The following is a 22,322-nucleotide window of genomic DNA, read 5'->3' as shown; positions in this document are numbered from 1 at the left end:
ACTGGAGAACATTCCCTCATCTGCTCAAACTACTAGAGTATATACCACAGCAAAACAATAGAAATGAAATCAGTATATCCAACTCAGATCATGTGTAATCAGCTTAAGGTAGAACATATAAAGGTGCTAATTAGTCCCCGAATATCCTCATATCTATGTGATAATTTTTCTCCTATACATCTGTAAGAAGTACTATTAGGCAACTTCAGCAAATAGTCACTGAAATAATTGCTTTGATTCAGACAAGGAATCCAGGTTGAGGTCAGGTACGGTTGCTCACACCTATAATCCTAGCACTTTAGGAAGCTGAGGTGGGCAGATCACTTGAGGTCAGGAGTTCAAGACCAGCCTGGCCAACATGGTGAAACACCATCTCTACTAAAAATACAAAAATTAGCCGGGCTGGTGGTTCACACCTGTAATCCCAGCTACCTGGGAGGCTGAGGCAGGAGACTTGCTTGAACCCAAGAAGCGGAAGCTGCAGTGAGCTGAGACTGTGCCACTGCACTCCAGCCTAGGGGAAAAAAAACAAGAATACAGGTTGAAAGGCTGCTTTTAAGCTGTTTTAACATGTCAGATTTTCTGTGAGTGAGGCTAGAATAGGCGGATAGGAGGTCTAATGGAACATTTGGAAACATGTTGCATAGTTATAATAATTGTTAACTATCATCAGGAGGTGGGAACACAGCACTAAATCCTTATGATGAAAAAGTGGTTAGCTCCAGTGAACTATTGAAGGGGAGGGGCAGGGACATTCTCATAGAATTTTATAATACTATTTGCCATTCCTAACTACGTAAATTATTTCCTTGACAAAGTATAAAGCAGTTAAATAAGTCAATAGAAACCGTGCTACTTTATTAAAATACTGAGTTTTATTTCACATGTATATTTTTGTCTCCCCACCATTTCCATGTCTGACCACCGCTACTACTATGTCCTATCATAACATTCCATACATACTTAAAACCAAGCAAAGGGTGGAGTTCCATCTTTAAAAACTAAACAGGCATTTTGGACAACACATTCTTGGCAATGGAACCTGGACAACATTTATCAAACACGGTAGGGAAAGTTCTCACTCTGCATTATAAAAAGGACAGCCAGATATCAACTGTTACAGAAATGAAATAAGACGGAAAATTTTTAACAAATTGTTTAAACTATTTTCTTAAAGAGACTTCCTCCACTGCCAGAGATCTTGAATAGCCTGGAAAAAAAAAAAAAAATGTGGTTAAGGAACCACAACACTTCACAGACATCAATAAATTAAATGCCTCTTTGCATAGTTCAACATCTATTTTTCATTCTACCACCAAATAGGTTAACTCTAGATAAAGAAATGACTCCAAGAAAATTTATACTCAGATATAATTTAATTCCTAATACTTTAATCAGTCATAAAAATAATATGAATATACTAATATTTAATAGTTTATTTACTTAAGGAAATAAAAAGACCAGAGACCCATTTGGCCAATGTTACTTCTAACTTCATCTTCCCTGAGATCAGCTTTAGAGTTGGCCAGATTTAGCAAATAAAGTTAAACACCAGAAACGTATTCTGAATTGCCTGTGCATGTGTACATTTAGAAAAAGCTATCTGCTGAAGCTAGGCATGGTGGCTCACGCCTGTAATCCCTACACTTTGGGAGACTGAGGTGGGCAGATCACTTCAGCTCAGGAATTCGAGACCAGCCTTGGCAACATGGTGAAACCCTGTCTACTAAAAACGCAAAAATTAGCTGGGCATGGTGGTGTGCAACTACATGAGGCCCAGCTACTCAGGAGGCTGAGGAGGGAGGGTTGCCTGAGCCCAAGAGGCAGAGGTTGCAGTGAGCCAAGATCACACTACAGACGGGTGACCAAAGCAAACCCAAAAACAAAAAGCAAACAAAAAACAGCTGGCCAGACATGGTGGCTCACGCCTGTAATCCCAGCACTTCAGGAGGCCGAGATGGTGGATCACCTGAGGTCAGGAGTTCAAGACCAGCCTGGCCAACATGGCGAGGTGGTTCTGAATAAAAATCCAGAAGTTCACCAAAAACTAGAAAATGAGATGACAGGATTCTCTCAGCTGTCACTGTTTCACAGCCAATGGGTTCTCAGGTACAAGATAACTGAATACTGAATGCCAATATTAAATATCATAGAAATCTTTTTTTGTTGAGATGGACTCTCACTCTGCCACCCAGGATGGAGTGCAGTGGCACTCACTGCAACCTCTGCCTCCCAGGTTCAAGCGATCCTCCTGCCTCAGCCTCTTGAGTGGGTGGGATTACAGGTACACGCCACCATGCCCAGCTAAATTTATTATTTTTAGTAGAGACGGAGTTTTGCCATGCTGCTTCCCAAAGTGCTGGGATTATAGGCATGAACTACCACGCCCAGCCAAAGATCTTCTCATCATCAGGTTCAAACAAATATACATTGTCACTGCTTGCATCTTGCATCTCTATGTCAAAGACGGGAAGCATTTAGTTTTGATAATCTCTAATAGTAATTCAAGTTATTAAACATTTACTATTTATTGCAGAAATTTCATTCTGACACGAGAATACTTTCAATTCTAGAGCAAGATAATACTTCTGGTAGGCTGGGCAAGGTGGCTCGTGCCTGTAATCCTAGCACTTTGGGAGGCCAACTTGGGAGGACTGCTTGAGGCCAGGAGTTCAAGACCAACCTGGGCAAAAATACTTTTAAAAACAAAATACTTCTGGTAGAAGTGCTGGTTCAGTAATTTAATAGCTACAAAACTTTGTAGCTACAAGCCTTTGTTATAAAGTACAGACGACCACTGCAACTTAATCATTAAATTATCACTTTCCTTGGCTGTACTTGAAGAAATGCATCTCTTATGCTTACTTGTTAGTACATATTGGTTATTTATGTCTGACTTTCCACTATTTTCAATATTAAATAACCTGTTGCATAATGCTTCAAAATAACCTGTTGTATAAAGTTTCAAAATAACTTATGCTCAATCAATGTTTAGTATGCCAAATAAACTCCCAAAACTCACACTTTAAACTTTGGGATTCAAATGTAGAGAAAAAACAGAATAGCAACCAAAAGACTGAATCTGATCATCTTAAAGCCCATCACTGCAACTTTAGCAAAGCTCAAGTCAAAATTAACCAAATCAAAGACTGAATCTGATCATCTTAAAGCCCATCACTGCAACTTTAGCAAAGCTCAAGTCAAAATTAACCAAATCAGGGTTTTACAAACCCAAAAACTAAAAATTAAGGTGCAATTAAAATAACTGACCTGCTAAATATTATGGCAGAAAAAAACCAGCTAATTGCCAAATTTTCTGAAAAAAGCTGACTACAGGAAACCTAAAAACCATTAAATGCAGCCATCGGTTCTCTACACGATACCTACCTAACGTCCCTATTTAACCACTTTTACATTTTCCTTACACTTATAAGTCAACTGTAAGGCCGGGCGCGGTGGCTCAAGCCTGTAATCCCAGCACTTTGGGAGGCTGAGGCGGGTGGATCACGAGGTCAGGAGATCGAGACTATCCTGGCTAACATGGTGAAACCCCGTCTCTACTAAAAATACAAAAAACTAGCCGGGCGTGGTGGCGGGCGCCTGTAGTCTCAAGCTACTTGGGAGGCTGAGGCGGGAGAATGGCGTGAACCCGGGAGGCGGAGCTTGCAGTGAGCCGAGATCACGCCACTGCACTCCAGCCTGGGAGACACAGCGAGACTCCGTCTCAAAAAAAAAAAAAAAAACAAAAAAAAGTCAACTGTAAATAAGAGCAAAAATAAATGCATAAACTGTATGTTGACGAAGACTTTCGTACTAATTGTAAAATCTAACAGCTAAACTCAAGCTTATATATCTAGTAGTAGCCACAATTTAGTGTCTTGCTTCCAGGTTTCACGTTAGGATGATTTTGGCAAAATGTATTTCCCATAAGATCTATGGAAAAAAAAAAAAAAAAGATCTCTACCAACTCCCAAAAAAGCAAAGACCAGACTGCCCCAAGCCGCCAAATGGAGCAACAAGGAAAACCACAGCAATTTCCTTAGCCAAAATAGTACCAAAAAAGTAAAACTGAATTCAATAACCAAGAAATAATTTGCCAACTATAGGAAATTTGGAAAAAATATACTAAAGTTATCGTCTCAGACTGCCAACTGTATTCTTCATGTATTTCATTAAATACATGAATTTTCAGATTATTTCATTAAATGAATTATCTGTGGCTAGGAACTTTTTAAAAAGAGCCAACACTTAAAAAGGGTAAAGGCAGAATCATAATAAATCACGAAAAACTTGGACTTCATCTTGTCCCCAGAAAATTCAGTTACCTCTTGGTCAGTCATCCGGAAGCAATTCTTCACATAATTGATGAACTTGGCTTCCACTTTGGGAAGAGAACCACCCTATTGAGACAAAAGCATTATTACAGGTAAGTAGAGAAATACACTGAGAGAGATACCTTTAGAAAATTCCTCAATAATCTGCAATGCTACTACATAGAGCAGTTTACTCCTTTTCCCTTCAACTTTCCAAGAATACTCAATGTCTTTTTCAGGGCCAGAAAGCCCTATTGGGCAGCATGGCTAGTATCTCTATTCAAACAGATTTGCCAAAGGGTCAAATCTTCCCAGACGACCTCTCTAGGAACATAAAATAAAAGCTACACTTGAGATTCTACAGACAAACATGACATGGCAACTCGGTTGCTTATCTGTATTATCTAACAAGCCGGTTTTATCACCCAGAACCAAACACAACCTGTAACACTCCTTTGGAGAACCATGTCAAGTGACCCAAACTGTTGTTTAAAAAAAAACAAAACCCCACAAAACACTTGTTGATCACAAACCAGTTCAGAACAACAATGATCTGGTCATCAGTTAAAGATATATAAAGTTGAATGGGGAAAAAATTACAGTAATTACATTTCACTAATCACTCTTACCATTTCCTTCAAATTACGGATATATGCAAGAAACTACAATGGGGGAGAAATTACAGTAATTACACTTCACTAATCACTCTTACCATTTTCCTTCAAATTATGGATATAGGCAAGAAACTACAACAGTGTTGGCGATACCTGTAACTTTTTGTCACCAAAATTTCAAAACATTACTATTGCAAATATCTTGAAATGTTTATTTATCACTACTTTGGAATTACCTTAAAGCACTGAATATATCTGTTTTTATTAAATTTAATACCTTTCCCTCTAAGTATCTTTTATGCATTTTTAAAAGATTGAAAAGGTTTTCAAATGTCCAAGGGACCTTGGCAGAATCAAGTATAGCATTAAGAAACTTAACTGCCTCCAATAACCTAGTAAAATAAACCTCAATTTCCATTTCAAAATTATTGTCACATACATTCTTAATTGATTCATTCAAATATTTATTGAGCAGCTAAGGAGATACAAAGGCGATTTAAAACATTGTCAGAGGTGAGGCAAATGCACAAGTAATAGAAAGCAAAGGGCAAGGTTCACTGAATCACAGCAGTCAGAAGAAAGTGCTTTAGGGAACCAAGAGTGAGATTGTTTCCAGCCTGAAGAGGCATGGGTGGCAAATCAGAAAAGGGGATTGAGATTAAAATAGAAGACTTCAGTCTGGATTGTTGATGACACTCAGTATGGACTATATTTGTCTCTCCTTTTCCTTTCTCCCCATCTTTGGGCTTAATTTACATGTAGTGCCCAGGGCTGTTCAATGCGCCTGCAATTAAACCAAGGAGATAGGACCATATTAAAATGGAGGGGAGGGGAATCTAAAATATGTCATTTCAGCATTGTATCCAAGGGACAAAAATCTGATAAGCAGGAAGGCTAAAGGGTTTCCAGTGTGACTAAAACAAGAAATATGTTCCAGTTCTAAAATTTTTTTTCCAGTGGACTTATCACTGTACAAGGAAATCTACACAAGCCAACAAAAAATCTATAGAGTACAGGAAAAACATGGGGAAATGAGTTGGCAATTTTTCCTTACCACCCCACATTTGTTCTCAATAATTGCAGTCTAAAAGTATTGTTCATTGAATTAAAGCTTCTCTCAAATGTGCTTCCAAGGCATTTAAACCATTTATTTCATATCCTACTCAAGTCAATCAGACAAGAGACCTAATCGTCTTCCCACATTTCCATTATTTAAGACAAAAGGAAACTAGATTTAAACCTATTAGTCATTCACAAAATCTATTACTACACGTATTTAACTGGTGACAACTTGGTGTAAAGGGCAAACAGAAATGTCTCAATCTGCTGAAAATTACTTCTGACTAGGGTCAATCATGAATATTTAACTATAATACCAACCAAACAGTCTACTTTTCCAGCTGTTTGCAATTTTAATGAAGTCTCATACGCCCTCTGTTGGTTCTCTAGCATATCTTACAACCAGAATAGGTCAAGGGTTCTCACTGATCTATTTTAACATGGAAGGTCAGAATGTTATCTTGCAACCAGTGCACTACATTCCTTTTATAATGGAAAATAAGGCATATTTAATTTTGCATATGCAAATCACCATAGACACGATTATAAATGTTTTATAATTCATTTTTAAAAAAATTCATACCACGAACAGGGCAAGTACATTAAACCAAAACAAAAAAAACAAGAAACATTCAAGTCTACGCAAACTAGACACATGCAATTTGAGCAGGGAGAAAGTTTTTTTTTAAATAACTTTACTCACTTTTTCTATACTTGCTTGCATTTTTGCTTTAATGTCTTCTACAGAACTAGGTCCTTTTGGTGTTTTAGGAGTTTTTTCCTGTTTTTTGAAGGATTCTTGTCCCTGAAAAGGAAATGAACTTCCAAAAGGTCATAAGAATAAATACAACTCCTAATTTAAAACCCATTCTATCTGGATTTCCTCAAATAGTCTTACAAAACTCCCTTATAAAGCTAATTATACAACTGGAATTATCAATAAATTCACACCATACAATTTTGTTCTTAAAAATCTTTCTTGTAAGATTAGCTAGGCATGGTGGTGCATATGCCTATAATCCCAGCTACTCAGGAGGCTAAAGCGGGAAGATTGCTTGAGCCCAGCAGCTGGAGGCTGTAGAGAGAGCTATGATCATACCACTGTACTCCCAACTGGGCAAGAGTAGGACACCCGTCTTTTTTTTAAAAAAAAAAAAAAAAAAAAAAAAAAAGGAGTAACTTGGGAGTTCACTTTTTAATGCACAATACTCAGTTCAAAAAATGAAATCAGAAGATCCCTAAGAATAAAGCAAGAAAGTCATTGCAGTCTGATGCCTGGGGCCCACCCCAGACCAATTTCATGATAATCTCCATAAGCAGAGCACAGTGTTGGGTTCTTTTAAAGTTTTTCTCCTTTAAATTCCATTTTCTGCAGGGAAGGGGGTAAGGCCAGAAAGGAGACCATCACACCCTGTCTGGCCCTAAATGTTCTACTTCAATCTAATGTGCAGCCAAGGTTGAGAATCTCTACTCTATGCAGGTATACTTTTCAACAAAGATTCCTTACAGGAAACAACTATTGACTTCACAATCATAAAAAATTCAAGCCAGGCGTGGTGGCTCACGCCTATAATCTCAGCACTCTGGGAGGCCCAGGAGGGCAGATCACCTGCAGTCAGGAGTTCAAGACCAGCCTGGCCAACGTATATAGTGAAACCCGACCTCTACTCAAAAATACAAAAATAAGCTGGGCCTGGTGGCACACACGTGTAGTCCTAGCTACTTGAGAAGCTGAGGGAGGAGAATCGCTTGAACCCAGGAAGTGAAAGTTGCAGCAAGCCGAGATCATGCAGCTCTAACCCAGACTCACTGACAAAGCGAGGGTCCGTCTCTCTCAAAAAAGTCCATTGGTTCCCCCCGCCACTGGAACCCCAGCAGCACATTACTTAGTATGTTTGTCTGTGTGTACCTATAACACATAACAAGCTGATTTTTTTTTTTTTTTTTGGAGGCAGAGTCTGACTCTTTCGCCCAAGCTGGAGTGCAGTGGTACAATCACTGCAACCTCCGCCTCCTGAGTAGGTGGAATTACAGGAACATACCACCATGCCTGGCTAATTTTTGTGTTTTTAGTAAGGACAGGGTTTCACGTTGTTGGCCAGGCTAGTCTCAAACTCCTGACCTCAGGTGATCCCACCAACCTTAGCCTCCCTCCCAAAGTGCTGGGATTACAGGAGTAAGCCACTGCGCCCGGCTGCAGCAAGCTGATTTAAACTTTAAAACAGCAATTACAGGGGTTCTATAAAGGCCTATGAAATTTCAGACACACTAGATTCTTCCACAACAGTAGAATCTTTTTTCCCCGACTGTATCAATGAGACCCATATGTAAATGTAACCACTTACTTTTGATCTTGGTGTTGATGATGGTTTTGAGTCTTTTCCATTCTGATTTGACTTTTGTGCATTTTTGGCTGGAGTATCTCGTATAGACTGCAATTAGAAATTTATCTTAATCACTGTCCCTGACCCCAGCAACAGTGCAAACAGTACTGTCCAAGCCATGTAAGAAAAGCAGCAACCACAGGCTGGGCGCAGTGGCTCACGCCTGTAATCCCAGGACTTTGGGAGGCCGAGGCAAGTAGATCATGAGGTCAGGAGTTCAAGACCTGCCTGGCCAACATGGTGAAACTCCATCTCTACTAAAAATGCAAAAATTAGCTGGGTGTGGTGGCCTGAGTCTGTAATTCCAGCTACTCAGGAGGCTGAGGCAGGAGAATCACTTCAACCCGGGAGGCAGAGGTTGCAGTGAGCCGAGATTGCGCCACTGTACTCCAGTCTGGGTGACAGACTCCGTCTCAAAAAAAAAAAAAGAAAAAAAGAAAAGAAAAAGCAGCAACCACTTGAATAAAAGGTTACACAAGACTAACAAATTGGGTGGAGGGCTACATGGATAAAGAAAACAGACCATTCCCCACTATAAGTTTTCTGTAGTCCTCCTCAGAACTAATTTTCAGTATGAGATGATCTCCCACACCAGCTTCCCTCAACTACAAAACAAGCAAATAGCACTAAAAAATTACTATTTCTATTGTTAGTTTAACAACCTTGTAGCATTGTATCTACTCACTTTCTTCACTGGTGCTTTTTCTTCAGCTTCCTCATCATCAAAATCATCATCATCATCACTACAAATGAAACATCAAGACATTAAGCACTTTCAAAATTTGGGAGTAGACACAAGAATTGAAAGCAGGACCTTGACGTGATTATTTGTGCACCGTGTTAATCGAAGCATTCATTGTTCACAACAGCCAAGAGATGAAAGCAACCCAACTGTTAAATGGCTGAATAATGAAAATGTTTACGCACACACGATGAAAATCCTCTTGCATGCTATATGACTGAACCTTGAACAAAGTAAAATAAGCCACCCACAAAAAAAACACTGTATGATTCTATTCATTAAGTATCCAAAAGTAGTCAAACTCAAAAGAAATGGAAGGTATAATTGTGATCACTAGGGGCTGGGAAACAAAGCTGCTCAATAAGTAGTTTTGCATGAATATACACTATGCCAATGTATAATATATGTATATTTAAGTAATGTACAGTTAAACTGTACACTCAAATAGAGTAAATTTATGTTTAAAAAAAAAAAACTAAAGACCTAAATAGAAACATTCCATGTTCAGATATTGCCAAGATGGCAACACTCCCCAAATACACAGGTTAAATACAATCCTTAGAAGACTCCCCAAGCTGGTTTCTCTGTAGAAATAGATCCTAAAATTTATATATAAACCCAAGAGTCGGCAGTGTGTCACAACTATAATCCTAACACTTTGGGAGGCTGAGGTGGGAGGATCTCATTTGAGTTCGAGACCAGCCTAGGCAACATGAGAACCCTCTCTACAAAAAAAAAAAATTTAATTAGCAGACGTGGTTGTGTGTGCCTGTAGTCCCAGCTACTTGAAAAGCTAAGGCAGAAGGATCTACTTGAGACTGTAACTGTGTAATTCTGCCACTGCACTCCAGCCTGGGTGACAGAGCAAGACCCTATCTCAAAGAACAAAAACAAAAAAAGACACTTAAGGGACCCAAAGAGGCCAAATGCAATCTTGAAAGGAACAAAGCTAGAGAACTCACACTTGATTTCAAAAAATCAGCTATAAGACCTACGAAGGGGTCAAGGCACCATGGCTGATGCTTGTAATCCCAATACTTTTTAGGAGGCCGAGGCAGCTGGATCACCTGAGGTCAGGAGTTTTGAGACCAGCCTGGCCAACAGGGAGAAACCCAGTCTCTACTAAAAATACAAAAATTATCCAGGAGTGGTGGCGGGCACCTGTAATCCCAGCTACTTAGGAAGCTGAAGCAGGAAGACCCGGGAGGCGGAGGTTGCAGTAAGCCAAGATCGCACCATTGTGCTTCCAGCCTGGATGACAGAGAGAGACTCATTTAAAAAAAAAAAAAAAAAAACTGCAAAGGAACAGTGTTGTAACTGTTCTTACCTGTTAAGGATAGACACATATATCAACAAACAGACCATAAATAAATACGTATATTTATAGTAAGTGATTTTTTTTTGTTTTTTGAGATGGAATCTCACTCTGTCACAGGCTGGAGTACAGTGGCGCAATCTCTAATCACTACAACCTTTGCCCCCCAGGTTCAAGCGAATTCTCCAGCCTCAGCCTCCTGAGTAGGTGGTACTACAGACACAAGCTACCATGCCCAGCTAAAATTTGTATTTTTAGTAGAGACAGGGTTTCACCATATTGGCCAGGATAGTCTCTATCTCCTGGTCGTGATCCACCTGCCTGGGACTCTCAAAGTGCGGGGATTACAGGCGTGAGCCACCGTACCGGGCCGTAAGTGACTCTTTTAAAGGTTGCCAAGATCCTTCAATGGGGAAAAAAGTTTTGGAACAAATCATTTGGGGAAACTGCTCATCTACACCCCAAAGTCTATATTTGGACCCCTCCATTCACACCATACACAGATATTTACTCAAAATGGAACAAAGCGCTAAATAAAGCTACAGGACAAAACTCAGAATTAAGGGGGTAAATTTTCACAACTTTGAATTTAGCAATGATTTCTTAGGATTGACACCAAAGGCACAAGCAACAAAAGAAATCAGACATAAAAATTTAAAACTTGGGTCAAAGGCCACCATCATGAAAGTTAAATGACAATTCACAGAATAGTGGAAGATAATCTGCAAATCATGCGTCTGATAAGGTGCTTGTTTGCAGAATGTATAAAGAATTCTTAGGCCCGGTGCAGTGGCTCAACGCCTGTAATCCCAGCACTTGTGGGAGGCCGAGACAGGCCTGAAATCAGGAGTTCAAGACCAGCCTGGCCAACATGGTGAAACCCAGTCTCTATTAAAAATACAGAAAATTAGCCGGGCATGGAAGGGATCGGGGGATGCCTGTAATCCTTGGAAGAAGCAGGGGAACTGCTTGAACAAGGGAGGAGGAGGTTGCAGTGAGCAAGAGCCAAGATCACATCATTGCACTCAAGCCTGGGCAACAGAAAGAGACTTGTCTAAAAAAAAGAATTCTTGCCAGGGCACAGTGGCTCACAGCTGTAATCCCAGCAGTTTGGGAGGCAGAGGGAGGTGGATCACTGAAGACAGGCATTTAACAACAGCCTGGCCAACACAGTGAAACCCCTTCTCCTACTAAAAATACAAAAATCATAGGAAAAAAAAAAATTCTTACAGCTCAGTAAAGACCAAGAGAAGTAACTGGATTTTTTAAATGGGTAAAGACATCTCTCCAAAGATATATGGCCAATGAATACATGAAAAGATGCTCTAATAAAGACTAATAATAGTCCATAGGTCTGAAATGCAATCAAACCCACAACTAGCACTTCATACCACCAGGATTAGTGAGTCAGATAATGGCAAGTGAGGGTGTAGTGAAATCAGAAGCCCCATACACTGCTAGTGGGAATACAATGGGTCAGCCACTCTGCTTTAGGTGTACACCCAAAAAAAATGACATGTCCACAAGCGTTCATAGCAGTCAACAAGTAGAAGCAACCCAAATGCTCACCAACTGACGCATAACCAAATAATATACCCATACAATGTATTCAACCATAAAAATAAATGGAGTACTGATAATGCTTTCACATGGACGAAACTTGAAAACACTGTGCTAGGAAAACAGTCACAGAAGTCCATTCATGCAACATATGAGGGACAGGAAACCTACAGACAAAGTTCATTTGTGGCTGATTAGAGCTGAGGAGCATGAGGGGTAATACCTATAGAGGACGATTTCTCATTGAGGTGATGAAATGTTCTAAAATTGATTGTGGTGATGGCTACACAACTAAGCACACTAAAACCACTGAACTGTACACTATTTTTTTCTTTTTTGAGTTTTACTCTTATTGCCCAATCTGGAGTGCAATGGTGTGATCTCGGCTCACTGCAACCTCCGCCTCCCGGGTTCAAGCAATTATTCTGCCTCACCCTCAGTAGTAGCTGGGATTGCAGGTACCGACCATTACACCCAGCTCTTTGTATGTTAGTAGGGATGGGGTTTCACCATATTGGCCAGGCTGGTCTTGAACTCCTGACCTCAGGTGATCCGCCCACCTCGACCTCCTAAAGTGCTGGGATTACAGGTGTAAACTCTACACGTTAAATAGGTAAATAATGGAGGGGAGTAATCCAATCAAGTCATTAGAGGGCAAGTCAGGCAGCAGTCTGTATCAGCAAATACTAAGTGGTTCACGTTTAATTCAAAAAACTGAACATACTGGCCTCTAAATCCCAATACGGCAACTTCATGTAAGAAACACCTATCTTTCCAATACTGAAGAAATAATTTCTGTATTTAGAAAAAGTATCCTAACTTAAAAAAGTTGCCACGAATAGCCTTTAAAGTGCTTTTTAACAGTGATTTTGTCATTACAAGTTTCTGGCATTAGAACCCAATCCCTGCAGGTGCCTCCCCTGTGCTAGAAACAAGATGAGAATGCTTTCCTTAAACGTTTTTTCTTATTCGTTAAAACAAGTCTATTAAACTACTATCAAAACAGCTATCAAAACTACTATCAAAACAGCTTTACTGGCAGGGCGTGGTGGCTCACACCTGTAATCTCAGCACTCTGGGAGGCTGGGGTGGGCAGATCACCTGAGGTCAGGAGTTCAAGACTAGCCTGACCAACATGGTGAAATACCATCTCTACTAAAAATACAAAAAATTAGTTTGGCCATGCTGGCGTATGCCTGTAATGCCAGCTACTTGGGAGGCTGAGGCAGGAGAATCACTTGAACCCAGAGGCAGAAGTTACATTCCAGCCTGGCCAACAATGCACTTCAGGTGGGGCGACAGAGATTGTCTCGAAAGAAAAAGAAAAAAATGAAAAAAGAAAAAACCCAGCTTTACTTATTAAGAAATTCCCCAATAAATTAAAAAAGACATTAAGTGTCACATATTATCAAGATACTACATACATCTACACATAGGATACATCAGCACTATGCACATTATCTAGCTTTTCTTGCTTAAATCAAGAGTCAACTAAGCCCACACTATCCCCTTTCCATCCTCAAAACGGGATCACTGATTTCCCTTTTTATCTCTTTAAAGGGTTAGATTTCTAAGTGACTATAACAAACCTTCCTGCACCTCTTTGCATTTTCATTGTCATCTAACTATATGCTGGGCCCTTGCCATCTCACCACTGAAGTTTCTATTAAGACTTGTTTGCCTCAAAGCATCCTTTACCACTATGCCTAGACCTTAGTATGCTTTCTTCAACTTATATGAAAACTTGCAGCAGGGAATGGTGGCTCACGCTTGTAATCCCAGCACTTTGGGAGGCCGAGGCGGGCGGATCACCTGAGGTCAGGAGTCCGAGACCAGATTGGCCAACATGGTGAAACCCCATCTCTACTAAAAATACAAAAATTAGCCGGGCATGGTGGCAGGTGCCTGTAATCCCAGCTACTCGGGAGGCCAAGGCAGGAGAATTGCTTGAACCCAGGAGGCGAAGGTTGCAGTAAGCAGAGATCACGCCATTGCACTCCAGCCTGGGAAACAAGAGTGAGACTTAAAAAACAAACAAACAAACAAAAAACATGGGTACTGATTTGGAACTTGATTATTATCTACACTTCTCATTCCTATCAACACCAAGACAAAGAAAAATTATTACATTGTGGTTACATCATGAATTTACATTCATTTTTTTGAGATGGGAGTCTCCCTCTGTTGCCCGGGATGAAATGCGGTGGAATGTTCTTGGCTTGCTGCAACCTCCACCTTCCAAGTTCAAGCGCTTCTCCTGACTCGGCCTCCTAAGTAACTGGGACCAACAGGTGGGCACCACCACGCCCAGCTAATTTTTGTATTTTTAGTAGATGCTGGGTTTTACCATGTTGGCCAGGCTGGTCTTGAAGTCCTGAGCTCAAGTCATCCACCCACCTCAGCCTCCCAAAGTGCTGGAATTACAGGCATGAGCCACCACGCCTAGCCTAACTATATCCATTTTTAAAAAAGGAAATCTTCCAAAACCCCAACAGGATCAAGACCACCATCAGGTCCTACTCCAAAGTCTTTCTGGAAGTGATTGCTTGTCCCTGAGCCTTGGTGAATGCTATTACTTATTTTATAAACTTGTGCAAAGGTAACTCAAAATCGGACTAAATCAATCCAAACCATACCATCCCTATTTCTCATTTGTGTTTTTAGCCCATTTCCCATTCTTCTCTTGGGATGTATTTCAATTCTTACTAATGACAAATATTCTTAAAAGTGATTAACAAGCAGGGCTTGGTTATGCACCTGCTTTGTAGGCTAAGATGGGAGAATAGCTTGTGCCCAGGAATTCAACTCCAGTCTGAGTAGCATGGTAAAACACCATCTCAAGAAAAAGTGGCCGGGCGCAGTGGCTCACGTCTGTAATCCCAGCACTTTGGGAGGATGAGGTGACCGGATCATCTGAGGTCAGGAGTTTGAGACTAGCCTGGCCAACATGGCAAAACCCCGTCTTCTATTAAAAATATAAAAATCTGACTGGGTGCACTGGCTCACATCTGCAATCCCAGCACTTTGGGAGGCCGAGGCAGCTAGATTATGAGGTCAGGAGTTCAAGACCAGCCTGACCAACATACTGAAATCCTGTCTCTACTAAATACAAAAATTAGCAGGGCATGGTGGCGCACCTATAGTCCCAGCTACTCGGGAGGCTAAGGCAGGACAATCGTTTGAACTCAGGAGGCAGAGGTTGCGGTGAGCCGAGATGGCGCCACTGCACTCCAACCTGGGCAACAGTAGGGAGACTTCATCTCAAAAAAAAAAAAAGAAGAAAAACAGTGACAAATACTGCCTTAAGTTTGACTTCATTTATGGAAGTCTGACATGCAAGTACTTTTGAGTTTTTATTTTTCTTTTGAGATTGGGTCTTGCTGTGTTGACCAGGCTGGCCTCAAACTCCTGGCCCTAAGAGATCCTCCCATCTCGGCTGGGTATTGGGATTACAGGTGTGAACCACTGCGCCTGGTCAAATTTGACTTTTTAAGCTTTCAGCTCTTTCAGCCTTTTTCCTATTTTCTGCCTTCATCGTCAATGCTCAAAGATTTTGAAGAACCACCAGTTTAAAACCTAAACTCCCAATTTGATCATTCATGCATGTTCTCTTTTAGAGTGCACGTTCTTATATTTTATTTAATGTGTTTTCCATAAATGCATATGGACCAATCTCAGAACTGAAGAACAAAGCTGAGAGCCAAGTATTTAATGTATTACTGATACTTGCACACATAAAACCAATTATAAACAGTACTTTATACCAGTGTGCATGTAACTGTTTATACCAAGTTTGATCCAGTTTAATATAAAAAAAAATTAATGTTTCCAATCATATTTTAAATCCCAAGAAAAATCTTAATATCCCTTTTAGGATCTTATTTTTGTCCATTAAGTATCTACATAAAAGCACAAGCCAAAATCCTTTTGGGGAATAACAAACCTTCAGTAACAATTTGTAAAATGAATATAGAGCTATTTAGTCAGATTTTCTTTTCTTTTTTTTTTTTTTGAGACGGAGTCTGGCTTTGTTGCCCAGGCTGGAGTGCAGTGGCTGGATCTCAGCTCACTGCAAGCCCCGCCTCCCGGGTTCATGCCATTCTCCTGCCTCAGCCTCCCGAGTAGCTGGGAGTACAGGCGCCCGCCACATCGCCCGGCTAATTTTTTTTGTATTTTTAGTAGAGACGGGGTTTCACCGTGTTAGCCAGGATGGTCTCGATCTCCTGACCTCGTGATCCGCCCGTCTCGGCCTCCCAAAGTGCTGGGATTACAGGCTTGAGCCACCGCGCCCGGCCTTTAGTCAGATTTTCTTTCAACCCAATCTAATTAACTTCACCATAATACATACCAGGCTTGATGGGTATAACATCCACTAAATCTTTAAAACAAAGGGACATAATCAAACTTTGCAAATGCTATAGCCTACCCTTCTGAAGAGTCACCAAGTCACAGCACTGTAAAGGCTCATGACCCAATATCCTTTCAATTCAGCTCATTTAACTTAAACTGACAACAGATGACCACTTGCCCTTTTATTATAAACTATTACACAGGATGGCTTTTCATAAATGACTTTTATAAAATCCTCATGCATATAACAATGTCAAATTCCTTTTTCTCTGTTAAGATTTCAGAAGTGTATCAAATTTCTAAGATCATACTTACTCTTCATCATCATCATCTTCATCATCATCATCATCATCTTCATCAGCAGCAAGTTTTACTTTTTTCTTTTAAAAGAAAAGGCACATACTCATGAACAAGAGCTGTTCTATCACCAAACTAAAATCTGTAATACAAAACCTATAATAAAATTGCCATCTCTACCTGTGGAACCTTGCTACCACCTCCAGGGGCAGACCGCTTTCCAGATATACTTAAGAGTTTCACATCCTCCTCCTCTTCATCTTCTGACTCTGCATCTTCCTCCACAGCTAAAATGCAATTTATTAGACATTATAAAACTCAAGCAGCAAAGAAATCAGAAAAAAAAAGAACACTGATAGCATACAGTAAATATTCTAAAAACTGAGATTTCTATTCTATTTTTTTAAAAAAAGAGCAAATGGGAAAAGGAACTTTTTAACAAAGGTATTCTGAGGCCTAACGTTCACTGCCAGGTTTTAAATGCAAGAAGCCTGAGCAGGGTGGCTCATGCCTGTAATCTCACTTTGGGGAGGCCAAGGTGGACCACTTGAAGCCAAGAGACCAATCTGGGCAACACAGTGAGACTCCATCTGCACATATACAAAAAAAATTAGCCAGGCGTGGTGGAGTGTGCCTGTAGTTCTAGCTAGTCCAGAGGCTGATGTGAACCCAGTAGTTCAAGGCTGTAACAAGCTACGATCACTGCACTCCAGCCTTAGAATGAGACTGTCTTTATTAAAAAAAAAATTTTAGGCCAGGCACAGTGGCTGACGCATGTAGTACTAGCACTTTGAGAGGCCAGGGCGTGCAGAACACGTTAAGGCCAGGAGTTTAAGATCAGGCTGGCCAACTTCACGAAACCCCTTCTCTACTAAAACTATAAAACACAACTAGGCTTGGTGGCACACGCCTGTGGTCCCAGCTACTGGGGAGGCCGAGACAGGAGGATCCCTTGAATCCCGGAGGGAGAGGTTCCAGTGAGCCAAGATCGTGCCACTGTACTCTACCCTGGGTGACAGATCAAGATTTTGTCCCCCCACTCCAAAAATTTATTTGTCCTCTCCAATTATAAATTTCTAGACTCACACTGGAATCTATTTTAAAGACAGTAGTACTATACCCATGCTTTAAGTCCAAACTGGGAACCAAGCAACTGCATTAAAAAGAATAAACTAAGTAGTATAATACATAAAAATAACATACCTACTAAGTGCTGTCCACTAATATGCACTGGCCCTGAACCACACTTCAACCTTAAGACCACTGGTGGTGTTATTTCAAAGCCCCCAAGGGAAACCTAGAAGGAAGAAATTTTTAATCACTAAACATATGAAGAAAATGTACAATAAACATTACAAGCAAACACATAAGCCAAATCAACAAACCAGTGAACCTGGTCGGGCGCGGTGGCTCAAGCCTGTAATCCCAGCACTTTGGGAGGCCGAGACTGGCGGATCACGAGGTCAGGAGATCGAGACCACCCTGGCTAACACGGTGAAACCCCGTCTCTACTAAAAATACAAAAAACTAGCTGGGCGAGGTGGCAGGCGCCTGTAGTCCCAGCTACTCGGGAGGCTGAGGCAGGAGAATGGTGTAAAAACCCAGGAGGCGGAGCTTGCAGTGAGCTGAGATCCGGCCACTGCACTCCAGCCCGGGCAACACAGCGAGACTCCATCTCAAAAAAAAAAAAAAAAAAAAACCACAAACCAGTGAACCTTTTTTCCACCTCTGATAAACTAGCAGCAGAAACCCCCATGTTCAAGAGCTGACCATTGAACTCCAGTGACAGAAGATAAAGAACCACTTTCTATCTCTTTGGCACAACGAAATGACACCAAACCTACCTTAAAACAGAATTAAACCTTGACACAACATCCAAAGTATACAAGTGCCCTTACCGTTGGCTGTACAGACATTTTCAAAGTTGCCAGTGTTACTTTAATTGGACTGCCTTCGTAATTCATTGCCTCTGCTTCAACAATGTGCAATTCATCCTTTGCACCAGCCCCTAAACTGACCTGTGAACAAAAAAAAAATACCACTTCAACTTTGAGTTCCACCTATTTTACACCCCCCCACCACTAAATGTTATATGCAGCCATGCGTCACTTAACCACAGGGCTAGGTTCTGAGAAATGTGTTGTTAGACAATTTCATCTTGGTACAATCATAAGAATGTGCTTATACTAACAAACCTAGATGGTATAGCCTACTACACACACCTAGGCTACAAACCTGTACAGTATGTTACTGTACTGAATACTGTAAGCATCTGAAATACAATAGTAAGTATTTGTGCATCTAAGCATAGGAAAGGGCGGTGGTGGCTCATGCCTGTAATCCCACGGCACTTAGGGAGGCTGAGGTAGATCATGAGGTCAGGAGTTTGAGACCAGCCTGGACAACATGGTAAAACCCCGTCTCTACTAAAAACACAAAAATTAGCCAGGCATGGTGGCACATGCCTGTAATCCCAGCTACTTGGGAGGCTGAGGCAGTAAATCACTTGAACTCGGAAATCAAGAGGTTGCACTGAACTAAGATTACGTCACTGCACTCCAGCCTGGGTGACAGAGGAAGACTGTCTCCAAAGGAAAACAAAAACAAAAACAGGAAAGGTACATTAAAAATAGGGTATAATAATCTTATGTGACCACCGTTGTATGATCCATCTGTTGACCCAACAGTTGCAATGAGGCACATGACTATGATTTTTTAAAAATACAAGTATAAACCTATCACTGTTACCTCAGAAAACAAATCTGTGCAATGTTATCCTCAGGTTTTGTGATCTTGGCAAATCAATTTCTCATATTCAGAAAATTTAAGAAATGCATAAATATGCATACACACAATATAGATCACCTAACTTATTTATTGAGCAACTTCTAAGTTGAGAGAAAAGCTAGTCTCTGGTAGACATGTAAGATTATCGATGCCTTTTACAAGGGCTTTATAATCCAACTGAAGAAAATAAGGCAAGTTTAACGATGTGACTGGATTTTACATGGTTACCAAATGAGTATAGATGCCAAGTTCTTCATCAAAGATGTACAGACAGTGAGGTACACACAATACCCAGGTGTAAGAAATAGTATTTTATAAGCAGTCAGCAAAGGAAAAGTCTCAAGCCACATGAATAGAAACTAAAAGGCTGAAATCAAGTAGGGTTAAGTAGTTTATTTTGAAAGTTTAAGTACCGTTCTTAAAGATAACTGGTGCTCATTTTCATCATTATCCACCTTAAAGTGATAATCTTTGTCGGCCTTTAGTTCACAACCTGTAAATGAAGAAAAAAGCAACTCTAACAAGGAGAAAAATAACACTGAAACTTAAGTGTGGGTAACCAAAAAGGTCAGGTCTAACTTTTGAACTAGTTTTTCACAATTTTAGCTACCAGAGGGCAAAGCAGAATGATCAATTCCACGATTTCTTGAACAGAAACCTCTACAAACAAGTAACACCCATAGAAGTCTACAATTCTATTTTCTCCTCATACCATATTTCATCTCTACGCTGATAGGCACTGTTATTCTGCATACAGAAACGAGCTCAACGGTTTAGTAAATCTGAACCTAAAACAATTACCTGAAACCAAATGTAATGTCCAATGTTAAGTTTCCCACTATTTAAAACAGCTGATTTACCCACCTAAATTCCCAAATGGAAAGTTCGAAATGAGAACGGTTACAAACATGAATAGCTTACTATTACAAAAGAAAAACGACAAAGGTAAAAGAACCAAAGCTTGCTACAGGGGTCAACACTCTACTCTTTAAAGCAACAGAAAGTGACATACGCCTGAAACTATATTCAGAAACTATGTTTAAGACAAGGAGGATTGTTTCCAACAGTTATCAAAAAGTACTGATATAAATTTATCAGAATTCTCAGTTATCCAAAACAGCTAGGAATTAAAGCCTTAATGTTTTAAATACATGTGTCTACTGCCACTCCATCCATGCATGGGCAAAATTCTTTAAAATACTGTCAGAATAAAAATTTTAAATAATTCCATTTAACTACCATCTGTTACCAATACATATACACGCTTAAATGTGAAGAGGTTTAATTAACAAATCTCAGCACGGATAATGAACAAGATAAAATTCACGGTAGGATTCGCACTTACTTCAAAGTCCGAATAGTACACAAAGATTAGGCTTCTGTAATTAAACCTACTGACATTAAAAACCCAAGTGGGACTCTCCTTTTTGGGGCAGGGCTACCGCAAGTCGAAGGGGGTGGTGGTCCCAAAATTCTGCGAATAGTTTTAGGTCTTGATCTGACTCAAATCGAACACTCTACTTGTTTCTTGTATTTAAATAAGCGGTTTGGTCAATGCTGCACAAATGGCGGCATGCGAGGACGTCCCCCTAAAACGAAGCCTCATTAATATTCACGAAGCAGCAGCTACGAGTCAAGGGTCTTGGTTTAGTTTTAGCCTCTTTGCCTATAAGTACAACCTTCGTTAAGTGAGTTAATCTCTGGGCACCAGTGCCGTCATCTGCAAAGTGGGGCTAGCTCCAGCTACTGCAGTGAGACAGAAAAGGGGCTCAAAAAAAAAAGAGCTGCCATCACAGTAGATGCTGTAAGCACTGAACAAAGGCCTCCAGAATCCTAGTGTTACCAGCCTCTTAACATTTCCCACTTCAACTGAGCCACAGCATCCCTTGATCTGGAGTAGCAACATGCTGGTGAGCCCCGGATGTAGTGCCCACACCCCCCTCCCTCCCCCAACCACGTGGCAACCACGTGCTCCCAGCGGTTGCGGCCGCCTCACGCCGCGCCGCGCCTCCCCTCCCCCAGTAACTGGCCGAAGCACGCGAGTGAAATCTGGGTCCGGCAGCTCCAGACTCTGAGGTCAGAACAACGCCAGGCTGTGCATCTACCCTCTCCAACAAGCAGGCCCATGCTTCCCGGTAAACCCAGCCTCCGGGACCACCAACCCGGGGCCTGGGATCAGAAGCCTACGAACGAACTCCGTTAGAAAATAAACCACGCCTGGGGCTCCGCGGCGTATCCCCGGCAACGGCCGAACTTCCAGGCGGCCAGTTCCGCTACACCTCAGGCCCTGGGCCTCGGACTGCTCACGCTCCAGGCGCTTCAGGCCGCTCGTCTCCTCCCCCTTCACGCCTCCGGCTCCCCCCGCGGCTCCAATCCCACCAGGTCCAGGGCTCGGGCAGCTCTTCCCACCCGCTCAGGCCTCCAGCCGGTCTGGCGGTCTCCACCAGACCCTGCTGCAGCCGTATTCCCTCCCCTCACCCCCGCCTTCACCGCCACCAGGCCCCGCTCGGCCTCGCTCCAGCTCCCCCCTGCAGTTACCGAAAAGATAGTTCTGGGGCCTCAGGGGGCTCATGTCCATGTCCATCGAATCTTCCATCAGGTGGCGGCACGCACTTAGGTGGGAGAGAAGGCGGACGGAGATAAACCAACGCTGCTCCAGAGAACAGCCGCGCAGGACGGAATCACACCAGGGAAAGGACGCAAGCTCCCCGCGCTTATATATAGCCCCTGAAGATCTCGCGAGCGCTTCTCAAGTCCCGCCTCCGCGCGCGTGCTCCGGAGCCTTCCCACCCCCGTACCGTAGCCCTCCTGCGCAAGCGCTCTTCAACCACACTCCTTTCTACCTCGCCCCCCACCTCCTTCCAGGTACTCCGCGGGCTCCCACCGAGCACGCGCACTCGT

At 41.6% G+C, this 22,322-nt stretch overlaps 1 protein-coding gene across 7 annotated transcripts; it reads right to left on the bottom strand.

The window, feature by feature from the left end:
• Window positions 1–853: 853 nt before the first annotated feature.
• On the bottom strand, window positions 854–22,113 carry NPM1 (nucleophosmin 1). 7 transcript variants are annotated; one of them, XR_013418218.1, is made up of 11 exons: window positions 21,960–22,113; window positions 19,835–19,914; window positions 18,533–18,652; window positions 17,838–17,931; window positions 16,815–16,921; window positions 16,653–16,717; window positions 9,056–9,113; window positions 8,332–8,418; window positions 6,690–6,807; window positions 4,326–5,711; window positions 854–1,210 (listed from the first exon to the last, which is right to left on the bottom strand). XR_013418218.1 is itself a non-coding variant. In XM_015141409.3 (11 exons), exons 1-11 carry the CDS (start codon window positions 22,015–22,017, stop codon window positions 1,172–1,174), a joined length of 885 nt encoding a protein of 294 aa, XP_014996895.1. In that variant the 5' UTR covers window positions 22,018–22,113; the 3' UTR covers window positions 854–1,171. The 7 variants fall into 7 exon arrangements, 3 of the variants coding, with proteins under 3 accessions (XP_014996895.1, XP_014996896.1, XP_028705748.1); XR_013418219.1 differs by having other exon boundaries at window positions 4,326–4,400; XR_013418217.1 differs by having other exon boundaries at window positions 6,690–6,791.
• Between the last annotated feature and the right edge of the window lie 209 nt (window positions 22,114–22,322).

The sequence above is a fragment of the Macaca mulatta genome, chromosome 6 (assembly GCF_049350105.2).
Source record: "Macaca mulatta isolate MMU2019108-1 chromosome 6, T2T-MMU8v2.0, whole genome shotgun sequence".
NCBI lineage: Eukaryota > Metazoa > Chordata > Mammalia > Primates > Cercopithecidae > Macaca > Macaca mulatta.
This window is presented reverse-complemented; position numbering and strand designations above follow the sequence as displayed.

Bases quoted from the DNA above. Each gene is read 5' to 3' on its own strand.
- NPM1 (XM_015141409.3), bottom strand. From the start codon at position 22,017: ATGGAAGATTCGATGGACATGGACATGAGCCCCCTGAGGCCCCAGAAC. The intron at 19,915-21,959 runs GTAACTGCAGGG...CTTCATTTACAG, and splicing joins GCCCCAGAACTATCTTTTCG to GTTGTGAACTAAAGGCCGAC. The intron at 16,718-16,814 runs GTAGAGATGGCA...TTCTTTTAAAAG, and splicing joins GTGGTAGCAAGGTTCCACAG to AAAAAAGTAAAACTTGCTGC.